This window comes from Pangasianodon hypophthalmus, chromosome 8 (assembly GCF_027358585.1).
Source record: "Pangasianodon hypophthalmus isolate fPanHyp1 chromosome 8, fPanHyp1.pri, whole genome shotgun sequence".
Classification (NCBI taxonomy): Eukaryota; Metazoa; Chordata; class Actinopteri; order Siluriformes; family Pangasiidae; genus Pangasianodon; species Pangasianodon hypophthalmus.
The window spans coordinates 9,095,382-9,110,888 of record NC_069717.1 but is presented as its reverse complement, the minus strand read 5'-3'; the positions used below and the strand labels follow the sequence as shown (position 1 = coordinate 9,110,888).

The 15,507-nt window shown below is 40.0% G+C and overlaps 1 protein-coding gene across 1 annotated transcript; it reads left to right on the top strand.

The window, feature by feature from the left end:
• The first annotated feature begins 1,390 nt into the window (after window positions 1-1,390).
• Window positions 1,391-13,241, top strand: scrt2 (scratch family zinc finger 2). Its single transcript, XM_026917308.3, has 2 exons — window positions 1,391-2,187; window positions 7,145-13,241. The coding sequence occupies exons 1-2, from the start codon at window positions 2,016-2,018 to the stop codon at window positions 7,906-7,908; spliced, it is 936 nt and encodes a 311-aa protein (XP_026773109.2). The 5' UTR covers window positions 1,391-2,015; the 3' UTR covers window positions 7,909-13,241.
• The last annotated feature ends 2,266 nt before the right edge of the window (window positions 13,242-15,507 follow it).

Genomic DNA, 15,507 nt, shown 5'->3' with positions numbered 1-15,507 from the left:
TTAGTTGTCTTCCAGGCCTTTCGATGTTGTTGAGCTCACCGGTGCTTTCTTTCTTTTTAAGAATGTACCCAACTGTTGATTTGGCCACACCTAAGGTTTTTGCTATCTCTCTTACAGATTTATGTTGTTTTTTCAGCCTAATGATGGCCTCCTTCACTTGCATTGAGATCTCCTTGGACTTCATATTGGTTGCTCCAGTCGAACAGCTGCCAAATGCCAACTCAATACCTGATATCAACTCCAGACCTTTTATCTGCTTCATTTGTCTTGAAGTAACGAGGGAATGGACTGCACCTGGTCAATTAACTTCTTGTCAGTCAATTGTCCAAATACCTTTGAGCCCCTGAAAATGGAAGTACTTTGCTTAAAATGGCTGTAATTCCTAAATGGTAAATGCCATATTTTTGTGGAACCTCTTAAAATAAAGCTGAAAGTTCACACTTCGATAACATCTTGATTTTTTTATTTCAAATCCACTGTGGTGGTGTATAAAGGCAAAATCACAAAAACTCTGTCATTGCCCAAATACTTCCGGACCTAACTGTATATATATAATGTAGAATATTTAAGGTTTTACAAAATGTGTCAGAATTATCACTTCACATTTCACAAAATTAAGAGAGCTGTTCAATAGATCTCATACGTGCTGCCTCGGAAAAGTAATGAAATAGACTGTGGAGATTTTAATTATTGTTGTATTTGTCCTTTGGGTCCACTATCAGAAGCAATTCCTATTAATCATATGCAAGATTTCCATGTGAATATAATCTGAGTTTGCATCCTACGCTAAATCCATCTCAAATTAGCATATGTATGCTCTAATTTTACATGGTGTAGGATGATGAAGATTAAAATTAATTAATTTTGTAATTAATTGGCTACATGTAGTAGGGCAGACATCTTGAGGGCACAGTAGAGAAGACAGAAGAAGAAGGTAAGTGATGGGTTGTAGCTCTGCTATAAGCCTGTATGTATATAGTGTGGAAAATGGATAGGGATTAAATGGTTATATAGTTATTATGGTGTGTGTAGGTGTTTGTGCATGAACGGTGCATAGATGCATCAGCAGTCACAGGGTATTCTGAGGATACAGGGATGAGTGGGAGGAAGGAAGGCAGCGCGAGGATGCACGGCGTGCAAGAGTGCGCGACATAAACTGTGTCACTTCATTCGAAAACAATAGAGAACAGGACATGGAGCGCCCCCCAGCCACATGGCTTTATCGTCTGCCTCCTCCCTCTCCCTTTCTCTCACTCTCCTTCCAGGCAAGTGAATGAGTGGGGGTGAAAGTAGGGGAGGCGGCTTGTCAGAAGGGGGTCTGGTTGTGTTCCCCAGTCTGTGTGTGTATGTGTGTAAGAGAGAGAGAGAGAGAGAGAGAGTGTGTGAATGCACAGACGGTTCAGTAGTAATTTGATGTGTGTCCCGGGGGACATTTGATGGATTAAAGCTAAGCAGCTCCATTGCTGAGTACCACCTGATCTCTCTCCCACTGCCGCCCCATATAAGCCTGGCTGACTGCTGATCTCAGCTAGTCTCACAGTCTCTCTCTTTCTCTCTCTCTCTCTCTCTCTCTCTCGCTGTCCTTACTCTGTCTTTTCTCTCTCCTCTTCCACTGTCTTTCTGTCTTTTCTTTCTCTAAGCGGCCCCCACTGCAGCCCAGGAGCTATCCAGTGCTGAATGTGTTTTCATTTTTACCCCCCCTGTTTTTTTTTTCCACGAATGGGAGAGAGAGGGAGTGTATGCATGTGCGTGTGGTCCGTACAGTAGAGCGCACACACAGCATTGCATCGTCCATCGTCTCTCTTCTTGCCTGCTCTCCATTTTCTTTATCTCCATCCTTCATTCTTTTGGTCCCTTTCTTTTTCTTGGATCTTTTCTTTCTTTAAGTTGAACAGATACACGGATACACGATTCAGCCTTCGTTGCTGCACTGTTTTTTGCTCCAGGAGTCTTTTTTTCCCCAATTTTTTCCCCTCTTCGACGTCCATGCGTAGTGCTTCTTGTGTGTGTGAATCATGCCCCGCTCCTTTCTGGTGAAGAAGATCAAGCTGGATGATTTCTCCTCGTCTGCTGTGGTGGCATCTAACCATCATCATCATCATCACCATCACCTGGATGAGTCCTTCACTTTCACTCGCTCCATCACGGACTCTGTAACCAGTTTGGGCATCCGGCTCAGTGAGAATGGTGAGTGTGTGTATATGCAAGTGTGGGATGTCTATCACTTTAGGCAAGCACATGCTCTATAGCTTTATCTTGCCAGCTACAAGTCAGTGCTTTCATTTGAACATATCTGTAGCAGAGCAAAACCAGGATGAATTTCGTGCTGATGATTTTATACTAAACCAGAGAAATATCACCAGATGTTCGGTAAAGCCTGGTGTTTTGTTGTTGTTTTAGGCTCCTGTTTAATCCTTAAACCCTCTTTCACCTCATCCCCCTTTTCTCCCCCTCTCTCTCCCGAGCTCCTGCCGTGGCTGTGGACTTTTGTGTGGTTTTTTGACTTGGGCGATATGCAGACACAATCCAGGTCACGGAGTAGCGATTGGCTTATGTAAATAAGGCCATATGACCAGGCTCTGGCATGCTGCTGATAACGGGCTTCTTTCACTGCGATTGCTAATGCTAAGTGCTATGTCCTTTTCCTTATGTGGACAGGCTCCTGTTGCTGCGAGAACAGAGATGCTGTTTGGACCAAAAGTGTCCCGGGGCATGATTGGATAATGCTTTTGTCCTTAGCTTGTGTTGCCCTTGAGTTTCTACCGCCGTCCAGTCCACCCCCTATGGCATGTATATTATCATTCTCTCTCCTCCCCCATCCTTCTTTCTAGCACATCTCTCTTCCTCTTTCTCGCAGTCTGTCTCTCTCCATCCCCTCCTTTTGCAACATATGAAACCAAGTCGGGGGGGCAGGATTTCAGTCACTGACGCCACAAGAGACCTTCAAGTACAGTATAGAACAACCAGAAGGGGGGGGGGGCAAAAACATATGAAGGGAAGGAGAAAAAGGAGAATGCACAAAGCAGTATTGACTATAATCACATGATTAACAGTATGCACTGTAAATATACACACACACCACACACAGAGAGACAGAGAGACAAAAGGACAAATAGCATCACAGCTGAGGAAGCTGGACTCTCAAATACAAACATGCTGGACAAGGCAAAGCTAAGCTGGGGACATTCTGTGCTCTCTCTCTCTCTCTCTCTCTGTCTCTCTTTGTCTCACTCTCTCTCTATCTTTGGGCAGATTTGGGCAGCAGATGTCCGCTCCCCTCTGTCATGCTATGATGTTTTTTCAGAGATAAGCTGACAGGAGATTTAGACTGAGCGGGAGAAAGGGTCATAGAGGAAGAAAGTGTTGCTTTCCCACCTGTTGCAAAAACACCAAATTCAATCATATCAGAGCCAGAAGGTTTTATAACTCATTCCGTTTGATTTTATGATGGCTTACAAACTAAAGTAGCTTTGCAAAATGTAGACACGTTTATTCTAACATTTGACTTAGTGATAACCTATAGGCTTTCACATTGTGGTAGTAAATGATGTAGAAGACAATGTAGCCAGGTAGTCTTTGAGAATCTGATTCTAGAAGTAAGCAACAACAAACTCACGTGTTTTAAACATTATAATGTTTAGATGCGATAATTTTGTATTGTGCAGTGGTATAGCCACATTGGCCTACATTGCTGTTCCCGTCAATCTTTAGTGATGCCCCAAAACTGCGCACTACTGCACTAAAAACTGGTTAATGTTAGAAAGAACTAGAAAAACAGCTCTGCACTTGTGGGTGAGCGATTTTGCCATGCATCAGCACTACTCTTGAAGAGCAGCATGTCTACATCAAGAACAAAGACTTTAGCAGTAAAGCATTTAGAATAGTACTTTGTTTAGCATTCAAAATTCTCCAGTTTTGTAAGAAGCTGTCTAATTGTTTTTTTATTTTTATTATCACAAATGGTAGACAGTGATTTTATTAAAGAGAAACCACTTTACAGTCAATGTCAAAGTTAATCCGTTAAACTGGTGCCTGTTTGAGGTGCTTTGGATAAGAGCATTTGCTAAATGCTGTGATGTAAATGCTATGAGCACTATAAGGGGGGTTGGGGGGGCATGCCTCTGGGGAGCAATATAAAGTTATATCACATTCTTTCTTTCTTTTTTTTTTGAAATTCTGTATTTTTATTTTTAACATAAATGAATTTTCTGCTAGTTTATTATTTGCTGGTTTTGTAAGCCTATATAAACACGTACATTTACAAAAGTCTCTGGTACACTAGAGGTAAAAAAAAAGATAAAAAAGATATTTTTTTCTCAGATCCTCATAAACCATTAGCTTAGGAAGATCTGATTTCTGAGGTCTCAGTATTGGCAAGTTTGTTAATGGCCTTCCATCTCCAGCCACAGCAGGAAGTAAAGGTGATGCTCTGATCGAAAGGGCAGAATAGTGGCCTATTACAGACAACTCGCAGAAGATGAAGCCTTCAAACACGGGCTCTGCTTTGCATTGCACTATTGAATGACACACAGTTGCACCTATTTTGATCATCCCTCCAGGCCTCTTTTTTGTTTTTATGTAAAAAAGGGCCAGACTTCACAGTTTAGTAGAACATCCAACCCAGGCCAACGTGGACCTGTTGCACTCTGTAAAGCTTCACATTCAAAACCTGCTGCTTAATCAGCTTTTATAAGAAATGCTGGATATCAGATGCTTGTTTACATTTTTACATTTATTTTTCAATTTCGATTTGATGGAATTAACCGGCCAAGTTTTTGTGAAGGTAAGAAGATACAAATTTCTTAAGTGCTTATTTTATACGGTTGGGGTGGTATCCTCAGTTAAGGGTACCTTTTATACCCTTACTTTGCATCTTTCTCCTGAAAATGTGGATATAATGTACCTTTAAATGCATTTAAGGTACATAAATGGACCACAATTAGAGTAAAGCTATACTTTTAGAGTAAAGCTATAAAGGTACACTGCATGCACTTTTCTAAGTAAAAGATACACACAAAAGGTACAAAAGCTGTAGGTTACAATTTAGTATCCATTTTTCCTGAGAGTGTAGCTACTTCCACACTAAACTGTATCTGAAAATATTATGATAGCAGTAGTAATGAATAGAGGCCAAGGCTTTTTCATTTATCAAATAACTCCAGGCAGTCTACATATCAAAGTATTGTGGTATATATGAAGTAGTAAATTTATACAGATAAAATTCATTCTTCATACTTCTGTGATTCTGCTTGCCTGATACTAATGCTGTATATCGGATCGTTATCATTTGTGGGGCTGTGCTGGGTTTTTATCATGCGTAAGCACCTTCAGCACCGTAAAGCTCGCTGAGCTTGCCTTCCTCTACAGACACTGCTTCCGGAATTGCTGTGCAGTGAAAAGGCCGCTGGAGTGCAGGGCATTAAAAGCGCTCTAATTGCGTGTCTAATAATGATCTCGGCCCTTCAAGGCACTTCAACATGCTTACGGCAGCAAGGCAGGTGATGTTGTGACCCTCGACGGACAATAACAGCAATTTCCTCCTCCTCCTCCTCCCTTAATCCGTTTGCTCTTCTCTTTGACTGTAGCTCGGTTACTGAGGCCCGTCATGTGTCTCCTTATTCTCTGGCACTTTCGCTTTGCTTACTGCATGACCAGTTGCACTGCTTTTTACAGCAGATAGCCTATTGATCAGCATGGAAACGGTGAATTTCATTAACAGGCAGTCAATACTTCATTTCTCTCGGTTTGCTGCGTTCAGAGGGCTGGTGGAATGGCTTTTCCCCGACACTGTCTAGTTCTCATGTTAAATGTGATAGAGGATTTCTCACCCAGTGTGCGACGCGATAGCTATTAGGTTAAAAACATCGAGACGAACGGCTGCCACTCCGGCGCGGATATAATGTGGCTGAAATGATTTAAAAGACCCAGCGGCTGCCAGGAAACCTTTTAGCAGCACCCGACTGTCTCTCTCTCTTTCTCTCTCGCTATGTCTCTCTCTGTCTGTGTCTCTGAATGATGTGCCAGGGGTCAGTCATTTATCTAGCAGTGAACAAGTGCAAAAAAAGGGGTTGCTTTGCGTTGAAAGAGCAGTCAATATGTCTGGCTTCAGAATTGCTTTATTAATATTACTCGGAGCACTGACTCTACTTGAATGTCTGACTGTATTTCAAATAGGACTAATGTGAGGCTCGAAGTGCGGAAAAGAATGATGTAGCCTGTGGCATAACACAAGCCCTACTGTAGCACTGTTTTTTTTATCATGGAATAATGGAGATGAAAATTAAGCATACAACCACTTACCCACAGAGGCCATTTGGTAATCTTATCAAAGAAAATGAGCTAATCAATAAGATTATTTCATCTAAGAGAGAAGGGAGAGAGAGAGAAATTGTGGCAGCAGGGGGTGTCTGTACTCCCGATACAGTTACACCACTTAATAAGTCATTATCTCTGTGTTACAGCCCTTTGTAACAGACACATATTCACTTTGACACACACTTCGACACACAGTAAAGGGATTTTTATGTACTCTCAAGTAAGTGGACTGCAGATAGTAGGCTGGAATTACATAATAATAATAATAATAATAATAATAATAATAATTTATTAACTAATCAATAGTGGTGTCACTCTAGTAACACAATTTAACAGTAGAAATGAAGAGTAATAGTTATTATTGTAATAACAGTGTTTGACTGAAGAAATTAATATCATGTCAGTGTTATAATTATACAGTTGATTAATTTGAATAATTATACTTCGATTTATTCATTAGTGATAAAAGTATATTAGCATTAAAGATGGTGTCAGTAATTTATAAGTCAAAATATTTTTTGATATTCTGGTCTCTATGGAACCCTAGATTCTGTAAATGAAAGAAAAAGCTTATGTGGACCATCAACATCCAATCAATCAGGACTAGGAAGAGTTTCGGCTTGCCTGTCAATCATATGGCCTAGCAATTAAGAAAACTTGTGACTTGAACTAGCTTTAAGGCGTTCTAGCATAGATGTGTTTTAGGGGCATGGCTTTGAAGGTAGGGGCAGGATTTGTTAATATTATGAGTTTTGAAACAACAAACTCAAGACCAGAATTGTTGACCGTACCTTTAAGCCTGAGTGCATCTCCTCTCTTCTCTCCTCAGGCTACATCCAGGATTACATCAGTCCATCAGCATATCAGGGTGAGAAGAAGCTTAGCTCGGCTGTGTCTGACCCACTCTACGCTCCGGTAAACAGTGGAGGAGAGGAGTACTGTGAGCCAGACTTGGAGCATCCCGACAGCCCTCAATCCGGCCTGACGGCCCGTGGCTACTACAGCGGTGAGTCCGAAAGCCAGAGTGATGGCTACACGGCAGACGGCTTCTTCATCTCAGACGGCCGTTCACGCAGGAGAGGCGAGGCCAAGGAGGCACGCAAGGCTGGTGTGGAAGCGAAGGAGTCGGGTGCGAGACACACATGCAACGAGTGCGGCAAGACATACGCCACATCATCCAACCTGAGCCGCCACAAGCAGACGCATCGCAGCCTGGACAGCAAGATGGCCCGCAAGTGCCCAACGTGCGGCAAGGTGTATGTGTCCATGCCAGCGCTGGCCATGCATGTGCTCACGCACGACCTCAAGCACAAGTGCAGTGTGTGCAGCAAGGCGTTCAGCCGCCCTTGGCTGCTGCAGGGCCACATGCGCTCACACACTGGTGAGAAGCCATTCGCATGCGCCCACTGTGGCAAGGCCTTCGCCGATCGCTCCAACCTGCGCGCCCACATGCAGACACACTCTGCTTTCAAGCACTACCGCTGCAAACGCTGCCACAAGACCTTTGCGCTCAAGTCGTACCTGAACAAGCACTATGAGTCGGCCTGCTTCAAGGGCTCTGGAGATGAGGATGAGTCTGGCTCGGAGAACTGAGCACCACATAGCGAGAAAATGGATGAGAAGGGAAAAAAATTCTACATTTAATTAATCCTTCACTAAGCCCTTGTACACACACACACACACACACACACACACAGAAACAAATGCGCCTTTTCCCTTCCTTTTTTAGAAAGCAATATTTTCGCTGAGATCACTTTGGGGAAGAAAAAGCAAAATAATAATGAGAAGACAATAATGAACCAATGCTGGATTTTTCTTCACTCTTATTGCTAACTGTCCACAGATACACGGCAACATAATCCAAGACTCTGTTTCTCTCTCTCTCGCTCTTTGTCTCTCTCTCACACTCACACGCACACACACATGCATACACGCGCGCACACACACTCACACACACACTCACTTATTATGAGGCCTGGCATGTGAATTTTTATCAATGACTATAATAATAATAATAAAAATAATAATAATAATAACAATGATAGTAATAATATTTAGAATCCTAATATTTTATAGCAAATCATATGAAAACAAAACAAAAAAACAAAAAAGGACAACGGTGTTCCTTCTTTTTTTAGAAACAAACAAAAAATGACCTCATGTATTTTTATGCTGCTTTTTTGTTTTGCTAAGAGCTGAATTCTTTTGCAACTGCCAACTTTTATGACAATGTCAATAATGACAGTATTTGCAAAAAAAGGCCACTAAAAAGTTGAAAACTTTTTCCGCCAGTCTTTAGGAATTTTAATTCAACAGGTGTTATTTTTCTATTACAGTCCCTATCTCCAGCATTTTATTTATTGTCTTTTTTTGTGCCAATCAACCCGATTTTTCATCAAAGAGTGATCTTTTGGAATGTGAGTGTTTTGTGGACTCTTCAGAATACAGTGTTTTTCTCACCATGTGCAGATTTCAAGGACTAAACAAGGAAGGTGTAACTTAAAGACACTTCCAGGTTTAAAACCCGTTGCTTTCGGTCCTGTTTAACAGGATGCAATATCTCAGTACATGAATCATTCTCACAATTCACGGTGACTCTAATAAGGACATTTAGAAGCAATCTCAACCCACAATGCAGGTCTTCCTCTGCCATTTTGGCTCAAACTGACTTTTCAAGTGTTCCCTCTACCTGGAAATACTTCCCCCCACTTCCAGTCTAGCTATTACCTCACTAAGAGGCAGGTACGACCTCTGACCCGTCCATCCCAAACTCACTGTCCATCATTCACCTCTGTCAAAACAGTGACCTCATTTCTTACCACATCAGTATTATTTTATTTATGTATTTATTCATATACTATTTATTCTTTTATTTAAGTATTTATTTTTTCTTATTTATTGGTGTTATTTATTTAATTTATTCATCTGTGTATTTTGAATACTAAATACCGCCATTGACCTTGTAAGATGCTGCTCTTGAAAGAAAAATGTTTATATGCATGATGAAACTGTAGGAAAGAAAAAGTCCATGTGACTTTTAGCATTTTTTGTCTCTCTCTCTCTCTCTCTCTCTTTTTTTTTTTTTTTTTAAAGAGGAACAATGTACAGTGTTTGAGAAGTTGGAATGATACTTTGTTTCACAGGCAATAATTCTTCCTTGGCACGGCAATGGACTTGTATAATCATAGCTGTCCTGTCTGCAGACCACTTAGGGCAATAAATGAACGAGCCTGAACACAAACCACAAAGTCATCCTCCATCTCGTTGTTGTCATTTTTATTTGGGATAAATTAGCTTTAGGTTGGGAAAATCATCCTTCAGTGATGCCTGGGCACACATTGCACCCTGATAGTAGTAACACTTCATTTATATCCATAAACATTACTCATTTCATCTCCAGTGTAAAATAAATCACAATTAAACAAGCCATTTTCATTTTTAAGCCTGCAGTGACTAGCAGTGCCCTTAACAGCAAAATATGAGGTAGTTTTTTTTTTTTTTCATGATTTACCATCCACTGTAGCCAGGAATATCACCTAATTAACTCTAAATTAACAGTGGTGCTGATACTGTGTAATTAAACATCTACACTTTGACATTCAGTCAAATTAATTGATTACTATTTACCATGGGTCATGTCATGGCAATATACAGTATGATGATACAATACCTGATCATGACAATGACAATATCTAGACTAGAGGAATTCAGCTAAAATTTGAGAAATTGCCGTTATAGAAAATTCCTTGCTTACAAAAGTCCAGAAAAGTAACTAACATGACCGAATGGTATTGTGACAACAGTTATCTTATAATATAAAAATTAGTGATTAGTTTATGGCTATAAATAAGACAATTCAAAGTGGTTTTGTTTTGTAGTGGTGCTTCACATTATTAACTTTTGACTAGAGCCACGGACTCTGAACAGATGAGACACATCCAGTTTTCAGTATCTAGTAATTTTAAACATACCACATTGTCGGTTTGCTAATCACATACAAGAGAGAATAAATAACATGAAATATGAAGTCTGTGAAAAGATCTGAGGCAATGTATCTAGCCCTGTAGCTAAACGCTGGTCTGATGTGCTGCCTTTAGCTATATAATTTACATTAATGCATGTGATCTGAACAATAGGTTCTGCTACAGTAGTTGTTCAAGTACTCGCTTCGGTCCGCTGAAATACTTTGCCTGGTCCGCATCCATACGCCGATCTGCAAGTTTTGAATGCTTCACTGCTTTCTCTTATAGAAAAGTCACACAAACTTCTCGTGAATTTGTACACATTGTTCGTAGACATAAACAAAATTTCTAGTATGTGGACTTTTCACGTGTAGATCATATGGTTTTAATTTTCCACATATCATTTTCACAGATGATTCATTTTATTTGTCCCATGTAGGTCATGTGGTTTTATTTTTCTCATCCGATGACACATTGCTCTCCTAATCTCATGTGAAATGTATGTAATTGTTTTGCAGAGCGACTTACAAAGAAAAAAAAAGTGAAACTTACCCCAACTAATTTATGAATTCTTGCAGACATGGTTAGGAAATGTCTATCACAGAGTCAACATTTTCAGATATAATAATCCTAATGCTAACACTGAAAACAGGGCTGCTACAACGGCATTTAATATCTTTAATAACGTTGATGCCGACCAAGCAGTGTGTACAAGATTAAAGGATAAATAGTCTTAGTTATAGCTTGGTCATTATGATCATTTTCAGTGTGTGTACTGTATGTATCATCATTTACCCCAATCAGTGTCTTGCCTTTGAAGTCAGGCTGCTGAAAATGAGCAACAAAACAACAACGATTATCAAGATTACCTTCATCCGTGGCACATTTAGGCCGCACTTTTATCTGCAGTACAGATGGAAGAGGCAAATCAGAACAGGTCTCTAAATAAAGTGGGCCAGGGGATGGAGATTTGTCCGAAGGATAGTGATGCTATATTTAATGGCTTCTCTTGCAGAGAGAGGGAACCTGACAGGTCAGAGAAACCTGCAGGCTAATAATCGAGCATTACAGTGCGGTCTGTACGTGCACCTAGCTTTCAGCTGTTTTAAGCGTGCTAAAAATAAAACCTTGTGGAAAGAAGGACACATACACTGTCTCATTATGTCCTCCTCATCAACGCTGATGCCTCTGTGCTGTGATGTGAAGCGTAGCTTCTAGACAGGCGGTGTTTGACGCCGGGTCAGGAACGAGGTTCAAAGCGAATATCTGTCACTGGTGACAGGGCGAAGTAAACAGAACAGTAATGACAGCACCGGTGGCGTGCAGCAGTGAGACACACTTGTGTTCAAACGCTGTGATGTAGACATAGAGTGTAGTATTAGGAGTGTGTGGTGTTATTATTCCTTTCTAGAAGTTCCAGATTAGAGCTCAGCGCAGTAAATGAGGGAGTCTTAAACGAGTATTCGCTGAACATCCTCCCCTTTTCATTTATGTCTCTCTGTAGTTTTATCCCCTCTCTCTTTATTCCTGGCTGTCATTCGCTTCCTTACTCCCTCTCTCTCAGGGTGAACAGGTGCTAGTGGACAGGCGGGGAGACAGAGAGAGAGTAATTGAGGCTGAGTCTGACCTTGACGAGGAAGGTCGAGCCAGCAGCAGGCGAATGCACCGTCAGCGCTTTGCATATTCTAAATCGGACGACACAATATCCGTAATAGTGCGAAACCCGCAGGGAATCAGAGATGAGCTTCTCTGCCCATCCCCTCGCCTCCTACCCTCTCTTCCTCCATTCTCTCAATCCATCCATCCGCCCACGCATCCATGACCTCTCCCTTAACAATTGTCTTTCATTGTCCTCAAATCAGTGTGGTTCAAGTCTGCGAGTGCAGCAACGGAGACAGCATGTAGACAATTTTCCTGCTCCCAGCTTCTCAGTCCAGTTCATTACCCACCAATGCATCATGTCTGTGAATGAGTCATTATTTTTCATCTTTCGCTCATTTTTCTCTTTTTTTTTCTTGCATACAAGCTTTCAAACCTAAAGCCTAAGATTAAAAGCAATGATAAAACCCACTGAATAATGAATCGTTTTATTATGCAAAGCCCTTAGTAACACGAATAACCGCCTTTACAAGGACATTTGAAGATTTATGACTAGCTTTACCTCTCTATTTTACTTTGCAATCAAATGATAAACCATTTTTAATGTATGTCAAGCAATGTCAGTATTAAGATGGGGAATCCGGGCGACATGTTGTCCAAAGGTCACAGTTAGCTATTAAGGACTATCACCAGAGGACTACCAACAGAATTTCATGGGAAAACATTGTTCCTCTCTGATGAACTTGTAAATATGTTTGTAAATATGTCACAGCAATAATACGACACTGCATGTGAAAAAAATCTGATCCTTTTGCTTTTCCTCTTTTCTTAATTTTTTTTTTTTGCATTGTATAAACTGGTACCAGTAAAAGCCTGGACAGAAAACACAAAATCAGGGACACGCCTTCTTTAGCTAATTATCTGCTGTCGGCTGCGTTGACCAGTTGTTGTCAACATGGGATCATTCTCTGTATTAGGAGATCTGTTGATGTTCTCTCTCTTTCTGTTTTTTTTTTCCTTCTGTCTTTTGTCTAAGTGCCCAGCTTGGCTGCGCAGTAATGAAAAGTGCCAAAAAATAAAAGTATAATTTCCATAACAAAAGCCTTCGACTTATGGCGGCCTTCTCACAAGCCTCCATATGGTCCTCAAGCGACAGAATTTAGATTTTCACTCTTCTTTCTTACTCTCCCCACACTCTCTTACTCTCTTCTTTTTTCAAAACATGGGGAAAAATGTTAAGCCATGACTGAGAATGAGTGGTTTTGATTTTTTTCTTATTTTTCTTTGTACCACTGTTACTAGAAGTGGGGATAATACTGGTGATGATGATGATAATGACAATAATAAAACCAATAGCACAAACGATCTAAAGTGTATTGTCATTATGTTTGCAGTTTTAAAGTCATGTTACATTTATTCGATTTATGGTGTATATATCAGTATATGTATACGGTATATCATAATGCCATACAGCTAAGTGTAATATTTAATATTATTGCTACTTTTTGTATTTTTTTTTTAATCTTTTTACTTTATAACTGCACTGCACATCGCTCTTGAGACACTGCTTAGCTGGAACAACTGAATAAAACACTTTGTTGTTATTGTCAAACAATCAATGTCGGGGTTTTATGATGCAGCCCTACATGAAGCGGAGTTACTGTTATCACCTTGAGGTTGAATATTTTCCAATAACAACACATCTTGAAGTGTTTTATTCCTCTTATACCACAGCAGTTTGCCAGTGATTACATTTTTTATGAATTAAAGAACACGTCTCATTTTTATACATTCATAGTGACCTTTAATTTTGTGGAACATCCATAAAAAAAATTAGCTCCTGTCATTCCTTACATATAAAAGCTATAAACATGTTCCCTCACCAGCCTCTAATTTTTTCTCTCTCTCTTGATGAAGCACTAACACTGGAGACTCCTTCCAAAATGCTAAATAAACATCTCCTCACAGACAACTTCACCATATCAACAATTACAGATGTTTTATGTGGAGCATCTGTCATACAGTGGATATAAAAAGTCTATACACCCCTGTTAAAATGGCAAGTTTCTGTGATGGAAAAAAAACCCCAAGATAAATCATGTCAGAATTTTTCCAACCCTCAGTGTGAAATTACAATGTATAAAAATTAAGTGAAAAAATTTTTTTAGGGAAAAATAGGAAAAAAAAGATAAAAAGTTACAATAACCTTGTTCCTTGTTCCTTCAATCTCATGTTCAGGTGTAATTATCATACAGCTGTCATCAATGAAATTTTTCTGATAAACCACAAATAAAGACCAACTGTTTCTGTAGGATTTTCTTGACATCTTCTTGGTTTCGTCTGACTGCTGGATCAGGAGAAGGGTACAAAAAAATTTCCAAAACATTAGATGTACCATGGAACACCGTTAAGGCTATCATCATCAAGTGGAGAAAATGGAGCACCACAGTGATATCACCAAGAACAGGATGTTCTTCCAAAATTTTAAAAGGACAAGACAAAAACTTACCGGGAGCTTTCAAGAGACCAATGGCAACATTAAAGGAGCTGCAGGAATATCTGATTACTCTCTGCATGTGACAACAATCTCTCACATTCTCCACATGTCTGGGCTATGGGGTAGGGTGACTAGATGGAAGCTGTTTCTCACAAAAAAAAATCCAAGCCCAACTAAATTTCCCCAAACCATGTGGCAAAATGTGTAATGGTCTGATGAGTAAAATTCCAAAAAGTATAATAATTCCATAATCCCAAAAAGTATGTTTGGTGCAAAAAAAGCGTATCACCGAAAGAACACCATATCCATGGTGAAGCATGGTGGTGGCAGCATCATGCTTTTAGGGCTGCTAAAGTTGAAGATGAAAAGAAATTTCACTTTTCAGCTCAACAATGACCCAAAGCATACATCCAATTCAACAAAAAAATATCTTAACCAAAAGAAGAACAATGTTTTTGAATGGCCTAGCCAGAGCCCAGACCTGAATTCATCAAAAATCTGTGGGGTGACCTGAAGCGGGCTGTGCACAGGAAATGTCTTTACAATTTGATAGATGCAAGAAAGAGTGGGAAAATATTGCCAAGTCAAGATGTGCCATGCTGATAGACCCTTACCCAAAAAGACTGAGTGATGTGATAAAATCAAAAGATGCTTCAACAAAGTATTAGTTTAGGGGTGTGCACAATTATGCAACTATGTTATTGTAAGTTTTTTCTTTTTCTTTTTTTCCCTATAAAAGGTTCTGATTATTATTTCCATTTTATTTGTTTACGTTGCAATTCCACACTAAAGGTGAGAAAAGATCTGACATGATTTATCTTAGTCTCATTTTTTTACTTCACAAAGATTATCCACTGTACATATCCCTGTGTAAGTTGTTACTATAGAAACTATGATGTAGTAGACTGAGCACATTAATATAAGTCTTGAAGCTGGAACTATGGTCAAAGCTGCTGTTAAACACCGACTTCTGACCAAACAGAATCAACAGCACTGTAGTGGAATACAGTTTATAGGCACAGGTCATACTGTAACTGTGTGTCATACTGTGCATGAACTTTTTTCCCCTCAATATAAGGCGCCACCTCATAGATTTAGATTCATTTACATTCAATGACTTCCTGCCCCACTTCC

Bases quoted from the DNA above. Each gene is read 5' to 3' on its own strand.
- scrt2 (XM_026917308.3), top strand. From the start codon at position 2,016: ATGCCCCGCTCCTTTCTGGTGAAGAAGATCAAGCTGGATGATTTCTCC. The intron at 2,188-7,144 runs GTGAGTGTGTGT...TTCTCTCCTCAG, and splicing joins CATCCGGCTCAGTGAGAATG to GCTACATCCAGGATTACATC.